Source organism: Elephas maximus, chromosome 15 (genome assembly GCF_024166365.1).
Source record: "Elephas maximus indicus isolate mEleMax1 chromosome 15, mEleMax1 primary haplotype, whole genome shotgun sequence".
NCBI classification, from domain to species: domain Eukaryota; kingdom Metazoa; phylum Chordata; class Mammalia; order Proboscidea; family Elephantidae; genus Elephas; species Elephas maximus.
In genome coordinates, this window is record NC_064833.1 from 5,632,955 (window position 1) to 5,659,102 (window position 26,148).

Below are 26,148 nucleotides of genomic sequence, written 5' to 3' on the forward strand. Positions count from 1 at the left end.
CCAAAAGGTGCAGCCAGGTAAACAGGCCATGGGGAGGGGGGACCTCTGGGAAGGACCAGTGAAGATGAGTGGATCTGCTTTCATGTTTGGGTGAGTGGGAAGGCAGGCTGTGCAAATACAGGAGATGTGAGTTCATTTAAAGATGTTCCTAAGATGGAAGAGATAGCGGCAATCAAAACGGGGGAATCACAGACCTCAAAAGTGAGTCCGTAAGTCTGGTTTCAGAAACCAAGATGCTCACCTGGGCAGAGGCTGCATCTCAAGATGGATATGAGAGGCTGCCAGTCTCCCTTGCAAGCATGGCCTGTGACAAGCTCAGACAAGGACCCCAGACACTTAGACCCTGTGGGCTTGGGAGGCTACCCCTCCCCTACCCATGTGCTGGGCACTGCAGAGACCTGGGCAGAGAACCTAGTCTGTCTAGATGGGTCCTGAAACTCTTCAATGAAGACTTTCCAGTGGGATCAGTGGAAAATTTTGCTGGTAGTCAGGGACAACTTGACTATTTGCCCCTCCTCTATGGGTTCAGCTTATATAGCTGCCAAAGGAGCTCAGAAATCAGCTCCATTGCCAAAAGTACAAGGCTCTGGTGAGGTGGGTGGAAGACCAGGGTTCAGGCCAGAGGCCAAATGAGGGTTCATATTACTCCAGCCAAATCTAGACCTTAATACTTCCCAATAAAGAGAATTGAGTCAGTAGAGCTCAGTGGACAACGTGGATAGTCATGGCTGGCTGCCGTACAGCTGGTTACCAGCAGAACAGAGTGCAACTGAGGGAAAGAGAGAGAGATGAAATAACTCTATTTTTGACTACCTTTAAGTTCACTGGACACCCTTCCAGATTGCCCCCAAATATGTCCCAGTGGCTATCGGGGTCTTTCTAGTCTCAACAATCAGATAGTCTTTGTGCTGAGGGTTCCCAAGACTACCTTGAGGTTCAGTGATTCACTGGACAACTCACAGAACTCAGAAAAGATGTTATACTCATGGTTCAGTTTATTACAGTGAAAAGACACATAGAACAGGGTCCAGGAGAGACCAGGAACAGGCTTCCAAATATCCTCCACCAGGGGGATTTTACAGACAGCATGTAATTCTCTGAGTAATGATGTGTGACAACATGCATGGAGTACTGTAAACCAGGGAAGTTCACCTGAGTCAGTCACGTAGGCACAGAACTCCGTAACCTTAGTTACTCTGTCTCCAGCCTCTTCAGTGGTCAAACTGACCCCCAAAGCCTGAAGGCCCCTACCCTACATCACATTGTTATAAACTATCTGGCCTGGCCCAAGCCCCCAGGTAAACAGAGATGCTCTTATGAGGTAGGCTATTCCAAGGGTTTAGAGATTACCTCCCAGAGGCCAGGAAAGGGATGTGGAATGTACAGGGTTTGGACAACCCAGGGCTGCTGAGTTCATCCTTTAATGCACGGTCGTTGCTCAGTGAGCAAAGAGAAGGGCAGGAAGAGTTTCTCCCATGCTGCAGTCACCTGGGGATGTAGACTCCCTCTCCCAGGAATCCCCCCACACCCCATCTCAGGTTATGTCCCCTAGAAGCAGAGCCTGAGGTGAGGATTCGTGTGCAGGTGCCAGGTACTTTCAGGTGAAACCTGCAGGCAATTGGAGAGATCAGGGACTGGCAAGGGAAAAAGCGAGGCAAAGATGTGGACTCAGCTGAAGTGTAGCCTGGCCTGCTCCCACAGGAAGCCAGGAGTGTGAGTGGAGCAGAAGGGACAGCCCTTTCTCGTGGCCATTTTGGTCTGTCATTGGCCGTGGGCTGCCCCCAGGGGGAGGGTGTAGCCTCCTTCAAGTTTCCAGGCAGGGCACAGACTGTCCTCTACAACCCCAACTCTTCCAACCATTTGTTTTGTTAACGTGTTGGGCCTAATGCATGATCTGTCGTGTGTGAACAACTCCTCACAGGAGGACATGATCGTCTGCCATGCACCCCAAGCCCATGTTCCTGAGGCCACTAACCTCCACACAGACCTGTTCTTTGTGTATCTTCTTAAGATGGGTAAGGTAGACAGAAACGGGCCAGAACAAGACACTAATTATCTGCAGGGCCACGCTCTACCAAGACTGAAAATCCACTCCTTGTTTTCTGTCCCTTTGTAACATACCCAGTGATGCTGTCTGATAGAGCTCACTCTAATTATACAAAGAGCTCAAATGGCAGCATAGAAAAATCCCAAGTAACGCAAAGCCAGTAGTATAACAATGTCCCAGTTTAAACAATATGAAAACCCTATTATTAGTAACTTCCCGAGGAAAAAATATAAGGCCTCGGGATTAAAACCATTGCCCTTAAAATGAAAGGTTTAATAAATTAGTATGACAAAGGTTGGCCTTTCTCTGGAGGGTCTGACTCAAATGCCCAGGGTGGGCCTTTGCCTTGTCTGTAGCAGCTGCAACCTAAGTGAATCCTCACTGCAGAGCTAGTTGTTCTTCATCACCCCCTAATCTGGGTTAATCTAATCCCAACCTCTCTCCTGTGCTGCTGTCTCAATTGCAGTAGCCGAAAGAATTGATCAAATACTTGAGATTGTCAACAGAGCAATTAACACAGACACACCCCCGTCTCTATGGTGGTTCTCCTATGCAAACTTGCATTATCTACTCACGTGGCTTTTACTAGCCACAGGAGGCGGTGGAAACCACATTTCCAGAAGGGGAGAGTTCCCAGGAAAAGGGGGATAGCGGAAACATTGTCTTGGTTTAAGCCTCCTTGAGATACCAGAAAGGATTCATAATTCATAAACCCAGACACAATCAGATGAAATTACCCACGACAAGTTGAATTGTGGCCAGAGACGTTCCGTATTCTAGAGAAAAATCTAGCACCTTCCCCTCTAAACTCTCTGGTACTCCTTTTCCACGGTGAAATTTGCAAGTTTCCAAAATGGCACCCCAATTTCCAGTTCATATCTAAGACCCCATCTTCCCTTTAGCTGTCTGCCTTTTCTTTTCATTTTCTTTCTTAGCCTTGTGTTCTTTGCAGCCCAGTTTGATCCCGGCCTCCAGCCCATCTTAGATGGTGGACAGTCTGAAATCCTTACTGGCCACGCTTCAACTCATAGTGGCCTTGAATGTGAATTCAGTGACCTACAGACATCTGATACTGTCAGAGGCTTTGTAATTACTCTTGGTTTCTGAAATCCCCTTTCCAAAATTAGTGCTTTCAAACTGTAATGACAGATAAGGTTTAAAATGCAATTTCACCTGGGAGAGCTGAAGACATTGGTTTAAATTCATACTAGGCTGTGAATGACTGATAGCGACAGCCGTTACCCATCTGAGGAATCCATGACAGCCCAGATCACAGACATCTGCCTTTTTGCCTCGTACAGTACCCATATGCCCTATGAGGTGTAGATCTTGGGGGTCTGGGTAGAGAAGAGACCACCAGGAGAAGAGAAAGAGCCCGTAGAGGAAAACTGAGGACCAGAAAGACCTGACATCAGTCAAGCACGGCTAGGACTGGCAGTCTGTGCAGCTGAGGCCTCTTGTCACAGTCTTTGTGGCTCTCAGGCTGGTACATCATTGGGGCTTTTTGCATCCCATGCACAACACAGATGTTACAAGTTATGGCTTATACTCTGTGGGCCTCCCATTTTCTGAAGATGCTGGGGATATACTGGATGTATGTATGTATTTATTTATTTTTACTTTGACAGGGTCCCTCTCCACTCCTGTCTCCAGGGGACATAAACCTCTTGGTTAAGGTAAAAGCACAATATAAATTTGCATGTGTTTTGATACTAGTGATGGGGGATTGCAGATCTCAATAATAAAATGTGCTTCGTCTGAACAATCTCTAATGATGATAACAATAGCAGCAGCAGGCCTCGAGAACTCACGATGTGACTGGCAACGGGCTAAATCCACACTGTCCAGCATGGCAGCCACTGGCCACATGTGTCCATTTAAACTGATTAAAATTAAATGCAATTCAAAATTCAGGTCCTGGAGGAAATGGAATCCATGAACAATTACCTCTTTTGCCATAAGACCAGAAGAACCAGATGGAGCCTTGCTACCATTACTGAACATTTTGATCAAAGACTCTATAGAGGAATCCTGATCAGAGGGGAATCACAAGGAACAGAATTTCAGATTCTCATGGAATCCAGACTTTCTGGAGCCATGGAGGCTGGATGAACCCCTGAAACTATTGCCCTGAGATCATCTTTAAACATTAAACCAAAAATATTCCCTGCGGCCTTCTTTAATCCAAACAATAGTTTAATTAGTAAAAAATGTCTGCCTTGAGCATTGTACTCTTTTAAAGAACTACTGTAGGGGATCAAATTGACAACAACAACCTGAAAGATTAGTTAGGAAGCTTAGGAGGCAGTGAGTTTATGCTAATAGGGGTGGACCAACTCAGAAAAGTAGGGTGAGAATGGTTACACAACTCAAGGAATGTAATTAATGTCGCTAAATTGTATGTGTAGAAATTGTTGAATTGGTGTACATTTTGCTGTGTATACTTTTAACACCACCACCAACAACAAAAAAAATAAATTAGTTTTTCAAAATTCAGGTTCTTGGTCACATTAGCCACATTTCAAATACTTAATAGGCAGATATGGCTGGTGGTTACCTTTTCGGACAGTGTGGATATGGAGCTTTTCCCCCATTGTAGCAAGTTCTCCTGGGCAGTGCTGTGCTGGAGGCTTGGTGTGCATTGCTTCTTTAATTTGCACAATGGCTCTGTGATGTTGGTACTGTTTCAGTTCTTGTTTTGTACGTAAGGGAACTGAGGCATCATGAGGGGTAGGTAACTTAGAATCCAGACCTCACTGATGCCAGAGGTGCCTTTAACCATAACCCAGGAAAGAGGCCAAGAGCTTGGGCATGAGTCCTGCTGGTGGTGCCAGGGACCAGAGAGAGCACAAGTTCAAGGAGGCAAGCCAGCTGCTGGGCCCCTTGGTTAGGAGGAGCCCGGATGTGAGTGCGGACTTTTCTAGTTTCCAGAACCATGTTCTCTTTCTCCGTGAGTGACCAAGGCTCTGAGAGGTTAGATATGCCTTGATTGGGACAGGGGAGGGCAGGGCTGGATTATACCTGGAAGTTAAAATGTGGAGATGCCTAGACGCCTGGCAGGGGACCTTGAATCTTAAAGGGTGGTGAGCTGGGAAAGGCTGTGAGCAAGAGAGGGACCTGGGTAAGGTGTATGTTACAGAATAAAAAAAAAGTCTTGTCACAATGATTGTGGAAGACCTTTTTGCTGTTTCTGCTTTAAGCCTTACGGAGCCCTGGCGATATACTCAGCTGCCAACTGAAAGGTTGTCGGTTTGAACCCACCTAGAGGTGCCTCAAAAGAAAGGCCTAGTGATCTTCTTCCAAAAAATCAGCCTGTTGAAAACTCTATGAAGCACAGTTCTACTCTGACACACATGGGGTCTCGGTGAGTCGGCATCGACTCAACGACACACAACAACAACACTTTAAGCCTGTGTCATAAGGTTGGTGAAGCTTGACACTGGGTTTTGTGGACTAACCACACCCTCTGCTCTTGTTTGTTAAGAATAGCACTTGAGTGATGTCAGAAAATGCTGAACTCATGTGTGAGAGCCAGGGAAGAAAAGAGAACTTTCCCAGAAACCTGGGACTTTTAATTTCACTGCACATTGAGATACCTTGATGGAAAATTATACATTTTATTAAAAAATGAGTAGTGGTACAATCTTTACTGATTTTTATTGATGGAAGAGAGCATTTTTCCATGGTCAAGGACATGACAAGAAATCTATTGATTCAATCCCTTATTTATTACAGGGTTTTGTTAGCCGCCATCATTTTTCATAGTCCCATAGCTCTGGAAGGAGCTGGGTTTGTATCACCTCCCCCTCCAAAGGATTTCAACCTCAAAACATTCCGATTTTTTTTTTGCCAATAATAACAATAGTGAGTGCTGAGAAGGTTGAGAGTCAGGTGTCTCGGCTATAGCATTGAGACAGATACTTAGTTAAATCCATATTCCCTTTGTGCTAAAGAATGTAGCTGTGTTCATCCGAATACCTGGGGACCTCAGAGGGCAAGTAAATGCCTGTATTCAGGAGGGGAGTCCCTGGAGGTCTCCTGGCCCCACCGAGATGCACCTTGCCTGTAAACCTTGTAGGCAGCAGCCTGGAGGAGGTAGGTTTGGCCAGGTGTGCCGTGGACTATCTTTAGGTCCCTGTTTTGTGCAGTCAGCTGCAGCCACCTTGAAATTGCAGGTGAAAGGCTGCTGGTCAGGCCCAGGTACTGGCAGCAGGTGCCTCCTCTGCTGAGAAGGCATGTTTTATTACAGGACTTTTACCTCTGCCCCATAGAGTTATATAGCTTCCTATAGCTCATTCTGATAGTTGGAAAACTGCCTGAGGAGAAAGTTGGTCTTCCAGGAGTCCCCGTAAAATGAACTCCTGTAGTTGGATTTTTGCCCAGGAAGGCTATCCTCAGGATGTCTCCAGGAGGTAACTCTGGTACACAAGTACAATTTCACTGGACCCTCACAAACAGCCCTGTGGGGTGGGTTCTATTGCTGTCTGAGCTTTACAGAAGAGGACATCCAGGCACAGGTGGTTAAGTGGCTTGTTGAAGGTCACAGAACTAGATGGTGAGGGAGCCAAGACGTGCCCAGTGTGATCTACTCCAAAGCCCTTGTGCCTAACCGTTCTGCTAGCCGACCTCATTTTGCATGAGATGACGTCCTGCCAGCTGCTGAGGGAGTGCAGGCAGGTGGTAAGTTCCTACCAGTCACCAGAGGTGTTGAAATGTAGGCTGCACTCCTCTTGGGCAGGAATCTTGTTGTGAGGACTCAAGTATGCAGCAAGGGGGGTCCCTGGGTGGTGCAAAAGATTAAGCACTCAACTACTAGTCGAAAGTTTGGCAGTTCGAATCTACTCAGAGGCACCATGGAAGAAAGGTCTGCCTGTCTGCTTCGAAAAAGTCACAGCTTTGAAAATCCTGTGGGGTCACCATGAGTTAGAATCCCCTCAACAGCAACTAACGACATCAGATTAATAGTGCAGGGCTGGATGAGACAGCATGGAGGCTGTTTCTACTCCTGAGGGGCAACAGTCGCTTTTCTTCCATGTAGCAAAGGCTGCTGCATTCCTCTATGTGGTGGACATCTTTTGAACACTTATTTGGAACCAAGCACCACACTGAATATGACACAGTGAGCTGGGTTTGCTGAAAATATCTCAGACCAAAGGACGGGGGTGAGACCATACAGGAATCGACATTTGCAGATCATACACAAGGGCTCCTGCAACATGCTAGGTGCTTTGCACGCATGATTTCATTTGTACTTCATGGCACTTCCCTAAGTTAGGAGAATGATCCTTGTCTACAGATAGGGATTTAAACTGCTTCGTTCTGGTTTGAACCCCTGCTGAGAATTTGCATTTCCACCCCCAAAACCAGATACACTGAATCACCAATCCACAGTGTAACAAGATCCCCAGGTGATCCTTCTGTATAATAAAATTTGAGAACACAGCGCTCTGCTAGTGATTCTCAGAATTGGTCCTTAACCAGCATTAGCATAGCCTGGGAGCTTTTTAGAAATACAAATGGGTTAAATAAGCCGGGGAGTTAGGAACTGGTATTGATGAACGATGATGTATTGCGTTGCACAAATCTGCTGCAAAAGAGCTTTTTAAAGTGTGAAAAAGCAAAGATGTCACTTTGAGGACTAAGGTTCATCTGACCCAATCCACGTTGTTTTCAAGCACCTCATATGCATGTGAAAGCTGGACAATGAATAAGGAAGACAGAAGAAGGATTGATGCATTTGAATTATGGTGTTGGCAAAGAAGATTGAATATACCATGGACTGCCAGAAGAATGAACAAATCTGTCTTGGCAGAAGTACAGCCAGAATGCTCCTTAGAAGCAAGGAAAGTGAAACTTTATCTCATGTACTTGGGGCTTGTTATCAGGAGGGACCAGTGCCTGGAGAAGGACATCATGCTTGGTAAAGTAGAGGGTCAGTGAAAAAGAGGAAGACCCTCAATGAGATGGATTGACAAAGTTGCCGCAATAATGGGCTCAACCATACCTACTATTGTGAGGATGGTGCAATGCCTGGGCAGTGTTTCCTTCTGTTATATGTGGGGCCACTACGAGTTGGAGCCAACTTGACGGCACCTAACAACAACAACACTGATGGGCAAGGGCATTTGATCTACAAATAAAGCAAGGCGACCCATTCAGGGAAGAAAATAATACCCCAAACCATATCGGTACATGCAGAAGCTTAAGTCCACCATGCTTTTACCATGTGCCAGGCACTGCATATTGCCTTTTGCATTCATGGTCTCATTTATTTCTCACAAACCACCACAGTATAACAAACTGGTGACTTGGCTGTCACTTTGTCAGTTTACTACTCAAATGCAACCCCTCTGTGCTGTGGGTCCCACTGCAGAGAAAGATTTCCAGTGCCAGTACCCTGTCCAAGTTAAACAACATACCAGCGGCCAGAATTTCAGCCGCCACTGGACTACCTCTATCTTCCATTCATCCATTGTCACCATTTTTCACAATTGCATCACATTTTAAAGAACTAGAAGAAAAAGTCTAGGCTTTGGTGAGTTCCTCCCAGCTGTTACTCTGCCAAATAAACAACAGCAAAATTAAAAATAAAAAATCCCTGTGCTTATTTCATTCAGTTTTGCTTCATATGCCCCAACATTTAGCACTTCCCAACACCTCTTCCCACACACACACACACACACACACACAAAATCCAACCGGCTTCTCAAACCACCCACTAAAAGAAGATGGCACGAGACACCAGAGGTCAGGTGGTTGGATGGGTTGTCTGGTTCATTGATTTATTGAATGTGTGCTCTCTGTTAGGCTATTTGCTACTAATTGGACGTATAAAAGTAAACCAACTCCATCTCTGTCATCTGAGGATTCGTAATTTCTTTGGGCCTGGTGGGGAAGGGGATGGAGTTATAAACAGATCCTTTAACAGTGAGATAAGTGCTTCAATAGCAGGAACCCCAGGATCCATGGGAACACAGAGCCTATCCCTAGTCTGAGGCAGTCAGGAAGGCTTCTTGAGTAGGAAACTTCTAGAGAAACTGAGAAGGAGGCTTCAAGGGGCGGCTCAAGAAGACAAACTAAAGTATTATAATGATACGAGCAAAGACCTGGAGTTAGAAAACCAAAAGGGAAGAACACACTTGGCATTTCTCAAGATGAAATAACTGATGAAAAAAGTTGTCTCAAATTGTAACATCGAAGGGTTCTATGGACAAAACAGTGAAGATGCAGGAAGTATTGAAAGAAGATACAGAGTCACTGTAGGTACACAAAGAAGGTACACAGTAACTGAATCAAAAACAACTGGTCAATGTTCAACCATTTCAGGAGGTAGCATGTGATCAAGAACCAATGGTACTGAAGGAAGAAGTCCAAGCTGCACTGAGGGTGTCGGTGAAGAACAAGTTGAGTTGTTTCAACAAACAGATGTAGCGCTGGAAATGCTCGCTTGTCTAAGCCAAGAAATTTGGAAGACAGCTACCTGGTCAACTGACTGGAAGAGATCCATATTTGTGCCCATTCCAAAGAAAGGAGGTCCAACAGAATGTAGAAATTGTCAAACAATATCATTAATATCACATGCAAGTAAAATTATGCTGAAGGTAATTAAAAAATAGTTGCAATAGTGCATCAATAGGGAGCTGCCAGAAATTGAAGCCAGATTCAGAAGAGGACATGGAACAAGGGATATCACTGCTGATGTCAGATGGATCCTGGCTAAAAGCAGAGAATACCAGAAAGATGGTTACCTGTGTTTTATTGACTATGTAAAGGCATTCAACTGAGTGAATCATAACAAATTTATGGATAACATTGTGAAGAGTGGGAATTCCAGAAAACTTAATTGTGCCCATGCTGAATCTGTACATAGACCAAGAGGTGGTTGTTCTAACAGAAAGGTGTGCACCAGGGTTGTGTCCTTTCATCATACTTATTCAGTCTGTATGCTGAGTAAATAATCTGAGAAGCTGGACTATATGAAGAACTGGGCATCAGGATTGGAGGAAGACTCATTAACAATCTGTGATATGCAGATGACACAACCTTGCTTGCTGAGAGTGAGGAGGACTTGAAGCACTTACTGATGAAGATCAAGAGTACAGCCTTCAGTATGAATTATACCTTAACATAAAGAAAATAAAAATCCTTATAACCGGACCAATAAGCAACATCATGATACCAAAAACCAAAACCAAACCCAGTGCCGTCGAGTCGATTCCGACTCATAGCGACCCTATAGGATGGAGTAGAACTGCCCCATAGAGTTTCCAAAGAGCACCTGGTAGATTCAAACTGCTGACCCTTTGGTTAGAAGCTGTAGCATTTAACCACTAAGCCTCCAGGGTTTCCACATCATGATAAATGGAGAAAAAGTTGAAGTTGTAAAGGATTTCATTTTATTTGGTCCACAATCAACATCCTTGGAAGCAGCAGTCAAAGAATCAAATGACATATTGCACTGGGCGAACCTGTTGCAAAAGACCTCTTTAAAGTGTTAAAAAGCAAAGATGTGACTTTCAGGAGTAAGGTGCACTTGACCCAAGCCATGGTATTTTCGATCACCTCATATGCATGTGAGAGCTGGACAATGAACAAGAAAGACCAAAGAAGAATTGATGCCTTTGAATTATGGTGTTGGCGAAGAATAATGAATACACATAGACCACAAGAAGAATAAACAAATCTGTCTTGGAAGAAGTACAGTCCGAATACTCCTTAGAAGTGAGGATGGCGAGACTTCGTCTCACGTACTTTGGACATATTATCAGGAGGGTCAAGTCCCTGGAGATGGACATTATACTTGGTAGAGGGAAGCAAAAAAGAGCAAGAGCTTCAAAGAGATGGATTGACGCAATGGCTGCAACAGTAGGCTAAAATATAGCAACGATTGTCAGGATGGCACAGGACTGGGCAGTGTTGCGTTCTGTTGTACCCTAAGGTTGCTATGGGTTGGAATTGACTCAACAGCATCTAACAACAACAAGGACTCTTCAAAGACTGATTAAAAGCGGGGCAAGTAAAAGGAAGCTTGCTCTTGTGATAGAAAAACTCTTCCATCCTGAAGTTAGAGACCAAGAATAATGCCAAATCACCCAAAACTTCACCTCATTGCTGTATGAACCAGTGCAGATTCCACCTGCCTTTGTGGATCTCTCCATGGAGCACTCAAAAGATGGTAGTTCATCTGTTTATTTTATGTCAGTCAATGCCACATGGCCATGAGCTTTGGAAACTGCATACTCAACTGTGGTCTTAAGGTGTAGCACAGTGTCTAAGAATAGGTTGTTACAAGTATGCTTTCCGTGAGCAAGTGGCTGAATGAATGAGTTTATAGTAATAGGTAAGTGTATTGAGTGTTATCTATTTATCTTGACACTATTCTAAGTGCCTTATTCGTATTATCCCATTTAACGCTTATCACAAGAGGGAGGGGAAGAAGGAGGAAGGATTGGAGAGAAAGGCATGGAGGAAGCAATCCAGAGAGTGGGTATATGAGTTTGTTCTCATTGCCTGTTTGTCTTTTTGTCCTACTGTGGTGGTTTTAGAGCCCTGGTGATGCAGTGGTTAAGAGCTCAGCTGCTAACCAAAACGTTGGCAGTTTGAATCCACCAGCCATTCCTTGGAAACCCTATAGGGCCATTCTATTCTGTCCTATAGGGTCACTACGAGTTGGAATGGACTCAATGGCAATGTGTTTTGTTTTTTTTCTTTTTTTTTGTGGTTGCTATGATGCTGGAAGCTATGCCAACAGTATTTGAAATACCAGCAGGGTCATCTATAGAGAACAGGTTCCAGCAGAGCTTCCAGACTAAGCCAGACTAGGAAGAAAGGCTTGATGATCTACTTCCAAAAATCAGCCAGTAGAGCCCTATGGATTACAACAGACTATAGTCCAAAAGAGCACAGGAAGATGAACCCCTTAGGTTGGAAGACACTCAAACTACAGGGACTACAAAGATGGACTCAAGTGTACCATTGATTGTAAAGATAGTGCAGGAATGGGTAACGTTTTGTTCTGTTATACATGGGGGTCACCACAAGTCAGAGCCAACTCAATGGCAACTAACTAATAATGACAGGTTTTTAGCACTGGGTATAGTCAAGTCAGTGAGTTTTACTTGGTACACTGTGCTCTGAGTGATAAGATCTAGAGATGATACAGACAAATTAGAAAGCTTGTTCCCTGGACTGAGGGAACTTTAAATTCACTCCAAGGACAGCACTTACCTGCCAGAAAGAAGTAGAGTGAGCTCAGTTCCAGGAAATGTTTATTGAATGCTTACTGGGCAAAGAATAGCAGTAGCATGGCCAGATCTTGGACTGTGTGCCACAGCAAGAATGTCCTGAGGGCATGTGCCTTCCTTTGTTCTGCCTCTCTGTTCAGAACACCCTTTAATTAGGCAACCCAAGGGTCAAGAACTCAGGTCCCAGCTTTGTTTTGTCACTAGCCCTAGGGGACACAGCACGCTATTTCTAGCAGTACTAAATGCTTGCAGGAAATCTGCCCCGTGAATATTTTAGATGCTCACAGACTTCAGCACACATATTTTTGACATCATTTTTGGGGGCTATACCTCCAGTAGTCTGGCTGGCCAGAAGTAGGGGGAGATGAGGTAATAATCCAGATATGTCAGGGTTGAAATATAACTTTCTATGAAGATAGTGCAAATGCAAAATTTGACACAAAAGTATCTGAGTAATGACTTGATCCACCTGTGTACTTTGTCGTCATTGGATGGCATCGTCCAGAGATGGGGAGACAGGAGCTATGGGCCATCTTTGCTTTATAAGCCAAAGTATTATTTATGCACATTCTCTCTCTCTCTCAGGACGTGTGCAATGACTGCCCTCCTGGTCCCCCAGGCCTCCCTGGTCTACCAGGTTTTAAAGGGGACAAAGGACTCCCAGGAAAGCCAGGGAGAGAAGGCACAGAAGGGAAAAAGGTAAGGAAAAGAGGGACACGTAACCTTATCATTGCAATGAGATGAGTCGTGCTAGAGATGCCAACACTGCCCCTCCTCCCTCCCAAAGCATTCAGGCTTTGAGGGACCTAAGATAGCCAAAGAGTGCTAGGTTAAGGAGACACAGCTATGGAAATGGTAAAAAACGGCATTGGTGGTTCTTCATCATTTTAAGAAAATATTGACTGTGACATTCCAGTACTTGTCTAAAACATGTAGCCATTTTTCCTTCCTTCCTTTTTTCCCTCCCTCCATTACTCCTTCCTTCCTTTTTTCTTTCCATTCAACTTTTGAACATCTATCATGTGATGGATACCAAAAGAGCCAATCAGACTTTGTAGAATCATCTCCCATCCATCCGTCCGTCCGTCCGTCCGCCCGCCCGCCCACCCGCCCATCTGTCCGTCCACCCGCCCATCTGTCCGTCCACCCATCCACCCATCTGTCCACCCATCCATCCACCCATCCACCTGTCCATTATTTCCCTTGTCATTCACCTGTCTAAGACAGCACATTAGGTATATACTGTGTGTCAGGCACCATAGTTCTGTTCTTGTGGAGTTTATGGTCTTGTGGTGGAGTTCGAGGGGGTGGGTAAAGGACAGACAAATGCAGTTTTGAAATGTGACCTTTCTTCTGGTCTCCTAATCTTCTGGTCCCCTTCCCTTTCCATAGACCCAGATATATAAGTGATTTTAACATCAACCCCACAGTGGGCCATAATCCCTGCAACTCCTCCATAGCACTCCAGATACTTAGGAGAGGACAAAGGGCAATTGCAAAACTGATTTGACTGAGGCTACTTCTACTTAACCCAATTCTCTTGATGAGGGGACAAAGGACTCCCAGGAAAGCCAGGGAGAGAAAGTCATCAAAAATAGGTATTTATTTGATTTGCTGCATTTCTTGCATCATAATATATGGGACAGTAAACAGGGTGTTTGAATCTTTTTATATCCATGTTAGCTCCCTCTCCCACCACTTTAGCCTGCTTTTGAACAGGTCAAAAGATTTCTTCATTAATTAAGGTGGGTACGTCTTTGGGTTTGATTCCAGGAGGCTTAATCTAAGAAGTTCTCAGTATTATAAGAACATGTTGACATCATCTGTTGAATGGTTCTCAGGGAGCCATCTCCAAGTCACTTAGGGAGATTTTTAGATAAACCATTTCCAAGAGCCTTTGCCCCAGACCCTTTACATTAAATCACTGGGGAGAATCCTCAAATACGTGTATTTTTTAAAAGAGCTCAAACAATTCTGATGTTTAGAACCACTCACTAAATTTGACTTTCTACCCAATGTTCCATTGTTTTTAGCAGGACCTGGCAGGTGGCTGGGAATCCCATTCTCCCACCTGGGGCAGCTCCTCCTCAGGGTCAGGCAGCCCCCCCACCCCTCCCCAACACTGTGCTGACATTCAAACCAAACCCAATGCCATGGAGTCAATACCAACTCATAGCTAACACTCAGGGGGTTATAATCAATGAAGGTAATGGCAGGACACGTACAGGGTGTGTGTGTGCCTATACATATGCATGTGTATAAATATATATATAAAAAAAAAAACACTCTATAATTCACATTTCTTATTGCAACAGCCCTTTCCTCTCTTCTCAGATATATTATTTATCAATCGCTGTGTTATAAATTGCCCCAAAACTTAGCAGCTAAAACAACAAACATTTATTACCTCACTGTTTCTGAGGGGTAGGAACCCAGGAGTGGTTAAGCTGGGTGGTTCTGGCTCAGGGTCTCTCATGAGGTTGCCCACCAACTGTTGGCCAGGACTGTGGCTATCTCAAAGTTTAATTGGCAGAGGATTCCCTTCCAAGTTCACTCATGTGGCTGTTTGCTGGAGGCCTCAGTTCTTCACCATGTGGGCCTCTCCACAAGGCTGCCTGAGTGAGCTCAAGACATGGTAGCTAGTTTTCCTCAGAACTCAGACGGTCTGAGAGAGGGAGAGTGTGTTCCCAAGGTGGAAGATTTTTGTACCTGACACTCCATCATTTCTGCCATATTCTGTGGGTCACACAGACCAACGCTGGTACAGATGGGAGGACACCACAGGAGGGTGTGACTACTGGGAGGCAGGGGTCACTGGGGGCCATCTTGAAGGGTGGCTACCACACCAACTAACCATATTGGTTGTGGGTTATGCCCATGAATGTTCAACCACACTGGGTACTGCCACTTGCCCACACACTTGGCTCAACATGCTAGGGCCCCAGGGAAACCCAGTGGGAAGTCAGTGAATAGATGTTAAAGCGGACAGCTTGGTAATAACTCTGGGGATGGGCTCCAATCACTTATTCTTGGTTTTCTCATCTGTCCCTGCTATAGGGGGATGCTGGGCCCAGAGGCCTCCCAGGGCCCCCAGGCATAACTGGACCACAGGTAGGTGAGACATCATAACATCTGTATGTGTCTTTTCTGCTCATCATTGCTTCATGTAGTTTGAGAAAGGGTGACGTCCAGTGTAAAAGAACAGTAGTTTCAAGATCACAAAACTCTCGTTCTAGGTCTAATTGTGGCACTGGCTAACTCAGTGACCTTGGGCAAGTCACTAAAACTTGTTGAGCTTCAGGCTCTCACCTGCAAATACCTGCATGGTGGACGTATGAAATAAGAAATTAGAATGTGTGGCACTTAACAGATAGACATGAGCTTTGGGGTCAGACAGCTTTGACTCTGAGTCCCAGCCCTGAGTTTAGTCTTCCGAGCTGTGTGGCCTTGGGCAGAATCCTTGACTTTTCTGGGTTTCAATGTTCCTATTGTCATCGATTCCTACTCATAGCCTCCCTATAGGACAGGGTGGAACTGCCCTATAGGGTTTCCAAGGCTGTAAATCGTTATGGAAGCAGACTGCCACATCCTTCTCCCTCAGAGCAGCTGGTGGGTTCGAACTGCCGACCTTTTGGTTAGCAACTGAGCTCTTAATCACTGCATCATTAGGGCTCCTGGCCTCAACATTACCACCCACTAATGGTGAGTAAAAATGGCTCAGGAATGTGTTAGAATTGAATGATATAATGCATATAAAGAACTTGCCACTCAATTAAAAAATATCATTAAGAAGATGTAAACAAATGCCAGTATTATCACTTTCACTGCAGCGATGAAGCACCCATCTAAACTTAGCAAGATAGCTCTGTGGTTTCACAGAGCAGGGGAGATGGGCATGGGAGGGAAGGAGGGCGTGTCCTGGGGCTGTGGCCATTTTGGCTGTTGGTAGTGGTAGTGTTTAGCTCTAAGGAGAAGACCATATGGGTGCTGGAGTGGGGGCAGCCAGAGGGGGAGGGCAGACCCTCACTCCCTTCTCACCCTTCCCTGTCACTGGTGTTGCCTTGGGCTCTCCCTGACCCCCTGGGGCCTCCATGCTGCTGCCAGCTGTGCACCCCTGTCCCCCAAAACTCAGGGCCAATTCTTCTGTGGCCCTGTGGGGACATAGCACGGCTCATCTGTAGGAGAGGCAGCTCAAAGTGGTGTTAGGAGCCAGAGCTCTGGAGCTAGAGCTTGGGGTTGGAATCCCATCTCAGTTAGGACCTTGGGATAGTTTTTTAACCTGTTTGCCCATCCATGTCCCAACCATAAACCAGGAACTCCAAATGTGGCCACCTTACAGGCTCATCAGGTGATGATCCAGCGCATTGCCAGCTGCACCCTGTCCGTTGTAAGCAGTAGTCAATGTTAGTTCTTACTGCTCTTTCAATTCTAGCGGGGGATGGGGGGTGTGCCACAAGAGGCAAGGCCAGGATTAGGGTGAGGGTCCTGGCCAAATGTAACCCAAAACCAAACCTGTTACTGTCGAGTCAATTCTGACTTATAGGGCACAGTGGTAAAGAGCTTGGATGCTAACCAAAAGGTCAGCAGTTTGAATCCACCAGCCACTGCTTGGAAACCCTATAGGGCAGTTCTACTCTGTCCTATAGTGTCACTGTGAGTCAGCAGAATGTAAGGGGGGTACCAAAATCTCAGTAACCAAGATAAGTAATATTTTAATGCAATGCTTTAAAATAATTTAAACTAATGCCAAGTACGATAAACCCATAAGGAACAACGATATCAAAATTTTAAATGAGGGCAGGACCCAGCCCTACTTACACAACCCCCCTCCCTCGCCTCAACCTGATCTGGGACTTACTGGAACTTGTTTTCAAAATATGATATTTTGCTCATCTTGGACTTTTTTTTTTGCATAGTTTGACTTTAAAAAAATATTACATTAAATATATTATGTATCATAGTTACTGAGTTTTTTGAAACCCCTTTAAATTTGGCTGTTCAAATCCACCCAGCCATACCACAAAAGAAAGACCTGGCTATCTGCTTCTGTTAAGATTATAACCAAGGAAACCCCATGGACCAGTTCTACCCTGTAACACACTGGGTCACCATGATTCGGAACAAACTCAACAGCAATAAGTTTTTTTTTTTTTTTTTTAATATCCACCAAGGCAAGTGTCTCATTCACTGCGCCCTAATCTCTACCCTGGTAAATGGTGTTGAAATTATTATTATTCTATTAAAAAGCAAACAGGCAAGCAAACCAACAACAGCATCGTGGTGTGACAACAAAGCCCAGGACCTTTGGTATATTGTGTGCCCTGGAGTCATTCTGACTCACAGCAACCCTGTAGGATAGTGTAGAACTGCCCCATCGGGTTTCCAAGGCCGTAAATCTTTACAGTAGCAGACTGGTGTATCTTCCTCCCATGGAGTGGGTGGTGGATTCAAACCACTGACCTTTTGGTTAGCAGCTGAGTGTCCAACCACTGTGCTGTCAGGGCTCCTCACTTGTGGTGTATCAGGATGGAAAGCACGCAGGTCTTTCAGGCCCTGGTTGGCAAGTTAAGACATTCCTGCAGATGGTTGAGGAGCTGGGCTGCTAACCGAAAGGTAGGCAGTTCCAGTTCACTCAGCTCTCTCTGACATACATAGGGCCGCCATGAATTGCAGCAATTTGACGGCAGCTGGTTCTAGGGTTTTGACATAGCTGAGACTCATGCTGCAGAAACTACACATATCAGGCCCTCAGGTAGATGGAACAAGAGAGATTTTGCCAGAGCAGTGTTAGCTTGAGAGACACCAGGGAGGAGCAGCACGACTCTGAGCACAGCAGCCCAATGTCTGTGCTACTTACTGCATATTAACCTTCCTCTCTGGGGTCATCGGAAGTTGCTGAGCTCCTTGTCTGGTGGATTCTGTAGGCCTGTGATTTCAGCTGATGCTTAAGTGACCTTGGCTGTCAACTTGCTGGCTGCCTGGGCTTAGCCCCTGCGAGGAGTGGCCTTTATTCAGGGAAACAAAAGCAAATCAATTAAATAGATAAGGAGTTTCCTCCACTAAACACAGGTTGTTTTCTCTATCAGACCAACCTGTGTGAAGTGCTGATTGTCTTGGGATAAGATGTCTGCTTTTGTTCCTCTCTAATTCCCTCCAAGGGAGACTTTGCTCCTTTACACATTCTGAGCAGGTTGAAGAAAGCTTACATCTAGAAAAAGAACAAATGGAAGCATGGTGTGTGAGAGAAGGCTCCCACTTGGGAGCCTTCACTTGGGTGACCTTGAGAAGTCGTGGGGTTCAGGGTCCACTCTGCATAATAAGCCCCCCAGGGCTCATGTACTGAATGTTCTAGTGCCAAGGGCTGGGTTAAGCACTTTGCAGTATCATCTGCTTGAAGCTCAGCTTAATCCTAGGAGGCAGAGCTGTTTTCCCACCTCGAGATGAGGAAAACAAGATTTAGCAAGATTAAATGTCAGTATTACAAATCTCCTTGTTAGCTGCCACTGAGAGGTCCCTGACTCATAGAGACTCCATGCACAAAGGGATTGGACTGTTGTGATGCATAGGGTTTTCACTGGCTGATTTTTGGAAGTAGATCGCCAGGCCTTTTTCTTCCTAGCCTGTGTTAGTCTGGAAGCTCTGCGAAAACCTGTTCAGCATCATAGCACCGTGCAAGCCTCCGCTAACAGATGGGTGGTCGTGCTGTGCTTGAGGTGCATCAGCTAGGAATTGAATTCAGGTCTCTTGCATTGATGGAGAGAATTCTGCCACTGAAACTAGTAGGTTGTATAGGCGAGGTTGATCCCTACTAGTCCAACTCCAGGGTTCCCTCTAGTTAATATTGTGTTGTATTCCTAGTAGCACAGGGAGCAATGCTTTTGTGTACACTGTCTCTGGCAAGGCCCCCCCCTTGTAGCTTCTCCTTGCCTCCACTTATTTGTGGGAAAACAAGCCACAATGAGGTTAAACACGTCACCTGAGGACTCACACAGCTGTCTTGCCTCTTGGTTTCAAGCCCAAGCCCCTCTCTGTGGTCTTCATTCATCCCATGCCACTCTTCAAAAGGCAGGGCTTCAAACTGGTTCGTTCTGGTTCAAATCCCTGCTGAGAATTTGCATTTCTAACAAGTTCCCAGGCAAGGCTAATGCTGCTGGTTAGGAACCAGTTCTGAGAACCACTAGTAGAGCAGTGGACCTCAGAATTTATTATACATAAGAATCATCTGAGGATCTTATTAAAATTTAGATTCAGATTCAGTATATCTGGGTGGAAATACAAACACTCAGCAGGGGTATGAACCAGAATGAACTGGTTTGGCCCCCTGCCAAAAACACAGAGGGGAGAACTGTTCCGTTTCATCTCTGTTCAGCTACATTTTTCAAATGGAATCTTTGCTAGAACTGTAGACACGAAGATGAATTTGTAAACTGAAAATCCTCTCCAGCCAGAGTGCTTCGGATTGCTGCTAGCATACTTCTAAACCAAAGACATGGGAGTGTATTGGTCCTGTGCATCGCTGAGAGGCCTGGTTTGCTTGTTTGTTTGCAAATGTCACTGAGCAGCTAGGAACCAGTTTCCCCAAGCTTTATCTGGAAGATGTGCAGCTGCTGTCCTGGACCAGCTGGGCGTGTGAACGTTAATGCCACAGTCAGTTACTGAGCTCCATTCCAGGCTTCCAAACTGCACAAAACACTGACTTAAGGAGTCAGGGTCTGGAGATAGTGGCTGCTATTATGATTATGATCCACAAAGAGGAAGAAGAAGGAGCAAGATGGTCATCAGAGCCATCACCCTGGAGCATGGGATTCTGCAGACTCAGATTTAAAAGCCTCTCCCAGGTTGAAAATGCAGCTGATTCCTACCCCCATGAAAAGCATTTTATTTCCTTTGTCAGAAACTTAAACGCTTAGAGAAACACCAAAAATTAGTGTAGCAGAATATATTTATTGAGAGCTGATAGGATTCAAATTGGATAGCATCAGCCTGTATGTTTTGGGAAAGCACTCCGAAGAGGGGACAGTGAAGGTGGATTATGTAGCTCATTGTTAGGTTGATTTCTCAGGAGACAGCAACAAGGCACAGTGCAGGGTTACAGGGCCAGTGGGTTACAGAAACAGTCACCAAGGACACATCACACATCCTAAAACACGGCCTCTAGTTAGACTCTGGAGTTCCTGCTTCTCAAAGCTGGCTGCACATAGATAACTTTCCAAAAGAACCCAATAAACCTAAGGTAAACCGTTCCCGCTAAGCTGCTTACTAGGCTATTGTTTGACTTGAAGGTGACTTTATGGAACCAGTTTCTTAAAGGCTCAAGGTTCAAGAGGATACCTAAGAGCAAATGGCCTGGGTGGGTCACCCCAATTCCATGAAACCAGAAATCTGGATTCCAGGAAAATTAAAACACTTTTGTCACCTTCTTGCCCACTTGTTCACCAACCAGGTAATGGGGACTAAGGTGGGCTCTCCTGGACCTGTTTGTGGATTGTTATATCCTTGGTGTGTAGAATTGTTATATGGCCTGGCACATGGTCCGCATGGATGAACCCAGGCTTTCTGACTATAAATCTAGTGCCGTTGATGTTATAAAACCAGTGGGACAAGGCATCATGGTCTAGGAAGATAACCAGGAAAGTAACTAGGTCAGGAGAGATAACCGGATACTTGATAATCAGACTGACAGATCTGGGTTGGATTCCAGACCTTGATTTTTATTAGCTGTGTGACCTCAGGTGAGTGGCTAAACCTCTTTGATCTTTGGGAGTCTTATCTTTACACTGTGGTAATAATGCCCACCTTCTAAGGTAGTCTCGATAGTGAAATTGTTACCGGAATAAGGTTCTCGCCTCACTGGTCGAGAATGAGCAGGTAAGGCACGTAGTTTTCCACACGAGCAAACCTTTATCGAAGAGGCTTGCAAGCGGAGACGAGGAGGGCCAAAGCAACGCATACCCTCATCTCACAGAACAAAAGACGGGCCTGAGTTTTTAAAACTTCTTGGGCGAAAAAAGATTTGTATTTATTCATAGGCATAGGTGAGGATATGTTAAATAAGGTGCCCACGTATCAGCTTTCCAAGATGGCCCCTGTCCTGGGGGCCTCTGGGATTTGTAGCAGGACCTATTATGGGGTGTTGCACCTGCGCAGTCTCCCACTTCCCAGGTTCGATTCCCTGGCTGGGGCTGCAGACCCTCACTGCCCCTGGTGGAAGGTCACACAGTGGTCACAGGTGGTTGTTCTGTGCATGTCCCTGGGCCTGGTCTTCTCCAACTGCTTCTGAAAGGCAACTTTAAAGAAGTTTGCAGGCTCTTTTTAGATACCCTGCCCCATTGTTTGGGGGAATGGCTTTGTTTCTGCTCCCTGGCCCATTTCTTGTTATTTTGTTTGCAGATTTGGGGCCCCTCTGTTCTCTGTCTTACTAAGTGTCTGGGTTCCACACTCAACCCCCTATTATCTCCCTGATAGAATAGTCTGTTTCTCTTTTACTTGTTTCTCCTCTAACCACAAAAATCTCTTCACTATTTCTCAAACAGGCACCCTCTGATCTCAGGGACTTTGCTCCCTGTCTTAAAATGAGATAACATAGACATAGTAAATACTTTCTGGATCAGGGCAGGATATAGATGGACAGAGAAATGCATGGAATGGAATCTCATGTGGGAAAGCTCCAGTAGAGTGCCAGCACAGAGTAGGGGATCTGTCAATGCCAGTCCACTTCTCTGGAGGGAAGTGAGTCAGGCTTGGGTGTGGCTGCATTTGCTTTGATCCTTGGCTGCAGTGGGGAAGTTGGAAGGGGACTGTGGTGGAGGTCTTTGAGCTCCTGACATTTTCATTGTTGTAAGATGAAGGTTGAAACCACTCCACACCCAGACTGAGGACTGGAATTTGAAGGGAACCATTTAGCTTTAAGGCAATTGTCCTTAATGTCAGGGAAGCAGCAGGCTATTCTGTCACTTCTTTTCACAGAGATTACAAAGCGGCTGGCAGACAACATGCTGGTATTATAGATTTAGAGACAGTAGAAATAATTACACGCAAAAACATTGGAACAGATGCTTTTCCTCTGAATCCATTTTTGTTTCTCCTCTAAACAATGGTATGTGGCACTTTGCAGGTATGAGCTCACCTAAAGCCTCAGGATGTACCACAGGGAGGTGGGGAGGGAGTGTGATTATGTAGTCATTGCTGAGCTGCAGGTGCTGTAGAACAACCCGGAGCTAAAGAGGGCTGGGCGTGGCATTTCAGTGACAGAGGTATGGGGTTCTGGAGCTGGGAGGCCCCTCATAGGCTGACCGGCCCCCATCCTTCATTTATGGGATTAACAGTCGGAAAGCTGAGGGGGCACGTGACCTGCTCAAAGATGCAAAGACAAGAAATGACAGTTCTGAAACCACAGCCAAGATTGGCTCACTGCCAAGAGCTTATTTTACTGCATTTTGCATTCTTTTGAAGGAGCAGAGATGTTTTTGTTTAAAAACATTTTACTGGAATACATTTTTGACACAGTAAATGCAGAACTAAAATAGGTGACAGTTAAGATGTTGGAACTTTGCATGTACTTTCAGGGCTCATCTGTAAAAAATAATTTTGGTAAATTGAACATCTTGAGTGTTTTGATGATGGCCATAATGTTGATGATGATGACTGATAATTACGGTGGGAGTGGTGGTGATGGTGATGACGATGTTGACCCAGTGACAATGATGATGGTGATGATGATGATGATGGTGGTAGTGGTGGTGATGGTGATGATGGTGGGAGTGGTCGTGATGGTGATGACATGACAGTGATGATGTTGATCCAATGATGATGATGGTGGTGATGATAATGATAATGGTGGTGGTGGTCGTGGTGGTGGTGATGGTGATGATGATGATGATGATGAAGACAGCACAGTGATGATGGTGTTGATCCATTGATGATGATGGTGGTGATGACAATGTGGTGATGATGATGATAATGATGATGGTGGTGGTGGTGGTGATGATGATGGTGATGACATGACAATGATCGTAATGTTGATCCAATGATGTTGATGGTGGTGATGATGATGATGGTGGCGGTGGTGATGGTGATGGTGATGATGATGATGATGGTGGTGGTGTTGGTAATGATGATGATGACATGACAATGATGATGATGTTGATCCAATGATGATGATAATGGTGATGAAAATGGTGGTGATGATGACTATGGTCATGATAATGAAGATGGTAGCTAATGTTTATTAAGGATTAATTCTTTTTTTTTGTCACTAGTGTAAGCATTTTGTACATTTTAGGTCATTTAATCCTCACAAAACCCTATGACTTAGGCACTATCCCTATTATTCCAATTTTAGAAATTAGGAAACAGAGTCAAAGCATCTTGCTCCAGGACACACAGTACATGGCAAAGCTGGAATTCAAATGCAAAATAATAAATCATAATTATAATTTATTGTGTGCTGAGCTTTATGTTAGCTATTTTCCATGTATTACCTGGTTCTAGTCTCCCATTTCATGGGGTAGACATCATTATTTTCCCTGTTTTATAGATAAAGAAACAGTAGCTCTTGAAGTTTAAGTGACTCATCCAAGATCTCACAGGTAGTAAGGGAGGGAGCAAGGAGCCCATGTGCTGAAGCAGTCTCCTCCTCACTCACTGTACAGTGCTGCCTATGTCCATCCACATCCCAGGTTTTTCCTCTTCCTCACCCCACACCTGTTCTGCTAGGCCCATGGATGCTTCATGACACTGCTTTCCCTCTCACACCTCCAACACTGCAATCTCCTCCCAACTGATCCTTCCCTCTCCAGGCTGGGCCTTCTTGCTCATCTATCTTGCAGTCAGAGGAGCCCTTCTAAAACCTAGGGCTACCCCTTTAATGGTTTCCAGTGCCTACAATTAATCCTCATTCAGGAGTTGTCATACAAGGTGCTCAATCAACTGGGCTCTGCCTGCCTCCCGAGCACCATTTCTCGTTGCACCCCCAGCACCCTACAAACCAGGTAAGCCACTCCACCAGCAATTCCTCAGCCAGGCCTTGCTGTTTCTATCTGATATCACCATGCCTAGCCTACAGCAGAAACTTGGTAAGAGAATGTTGAAGAATGAACAAATTAATGGGTAAAAGATGTGTGAAAACTCTTTCATTTGCAATGTAACTTTAGTAAAATTTTTCTTTCTTCTTTTGTGTTTTCTTCCAAGGGAACTAAAGGAGAGTGTGGTGTAGATGGTGAAGTTGGGCAGAAAGGTGATCAGGTAAAAACAACTTACTTTATAATAAACTATTCACCCCGAAGAAGCACAGGTATTTTTTTCTTATAGGTAGCTTTCATCCTGCCATTTCTGATGTCATTCCTTGTAGTTTCTTTGCTTGCAGTGGGGATTTTTAAAGGATCACATTTTCGTGGTTTCCATTTTGTTACTCCTGACCCATTGTCATCCCTTCCCCATCCTCCTACATCTGAGTAGTCTTCCTTTTCTTTTCTTTGTTTAATTTTAGACCCTTTTACCTTGAGTATATCTTGTTGGCAGAAATGGCAGTGATTCATTACAAAATGGTCCCTTCTTTCCTCCCTCCTTCCCATCATTTCTTGAGTGCCTATTATGTGACTCTCACAAAGCGAGGTGAAATGCTTTACAGATACCACCTTTTCTGATCAGTGTCCAACCAGCTCCTGCTGGACCATGTCTCCCCATGCATTGTAGGGTGTCTTAGTTTCCTCTTGCTGCTGTAACACAAATACCACAAGTGGGTGGGGGGCTTTAAGGAACAGAAATTTATTTTCTCACAGTTCTGGAAGCTAAAAGTCCAAATTGGGGACTCAAGCTATATTGGCCCCTTCCTTGTAGGCGGTCCCAGGCATTCCTTGGTTTCTTGGCTGTAGATGATTCTTACATGGCCTCGGTCTTCCCATATGTGTCTGTGTCTATGTTCTTTATATAACTCAAAAGTGATTAGGTTTAGGATCCATCCTACACTGGTATGACCTCAACTGACTAATTGGTTACATTAGATTGCACTATGGAAGATGATTACATTATATTACATGTGAGGTAATTACATACATTACATTACATACACAAGTATAAGGGTTAGGATTCCAACACATAATTTTGGAGGGCACAATTTAATCCACAGCATAGGATAATGCCAGTGATGACAACTGCTTTTTCTATGGGACTGAAAACTGCCTCTCCATTATCTTGTACGTGGTGCTTCCTGCTGATTCTGCACAGTCTCAACTCCCTGGCCTGTAGCAGTATTTCAGCCACTTTAAAACTGGCTGTTGTACTTCTCTGCTGTCACTATAAAGTTCTTTTTCCTTCTGTCTCCTGCCCACCCTCCCTGTTTTCTTCTTTGTCTCCTCTGCATCTCCCCATCATACTCATTGTAAATTTACTCTATGCCAGGCACTGTGCCAAGCTCTGAGGCACAGAATGAGTGATGGGCAAGCCCCTAAGCTCACGTAGCTTTCAGTTCAGTGGGGGAATTGAGGCACATGGACAAGTCAACCGTAGACGGCAAGATCAGGGCTATACTCAAAGTCTGAACACGATGCTCAGCCAAAATTCCATCTGTGTTTGGAAAATAAAATGTGTTGTCCAGGGCCATGTGCTCTACACTGAGTGTTATAGGTTGTGTTTCCCAGTGGCAGGTTGTGGAGGTAGAGGGCAGGGAAATCATTTGTTTTTTGGTGGTTGGTTGGTTTTTACATTATTGTATAGAACTAAACATTAGATGCCATGCACTTTGCGCTACAGCTTGTTTGGCTCACTTTGTAATATGCAGTGGACTCCCCTTCTCATGCAGAAAGGATTCTCTTTCTTAAAATAAGAATATTGTCATAGTACTGATGCCATGATTTGGTT

The 26,148-nt window shown here is 44.9% G+C and overlaps 1 protein-coding gene across 2 annotated transcripts in view; it reads left to right on the plus strand.

Annotated features, from left to right (window-relative positions):
• Positions 1-26,148, plus strand: part of COL22A1 (collagen type XXII alpha 1 chain) — a 295,566-nt gene that overhangs the window by 228,541 nt on the left and 40,877 nt on the right. For both annotated transcript variants that reach the window (XM_049854093.1, XM_049854094.1), the window contains 4 exons: positions 3,676-3,723; positions 12,877-12,990; positions 15,349-15,402; positions 24,481-24,534. In XM_049854093.1, coding sequence (XP_049710050.1) covers positions 3,676-3,723; positions 12,877-12,990; positions 15,349-15,402; positions 24,481-24,534 — 270 coding nt within the window. The remainder of the gene's footprint in view (positions 1-3,675; positions 3,724-12,876; positions 12,991-15,348; positions 15,403-24,480; positions 24,535-26,148) is intronic.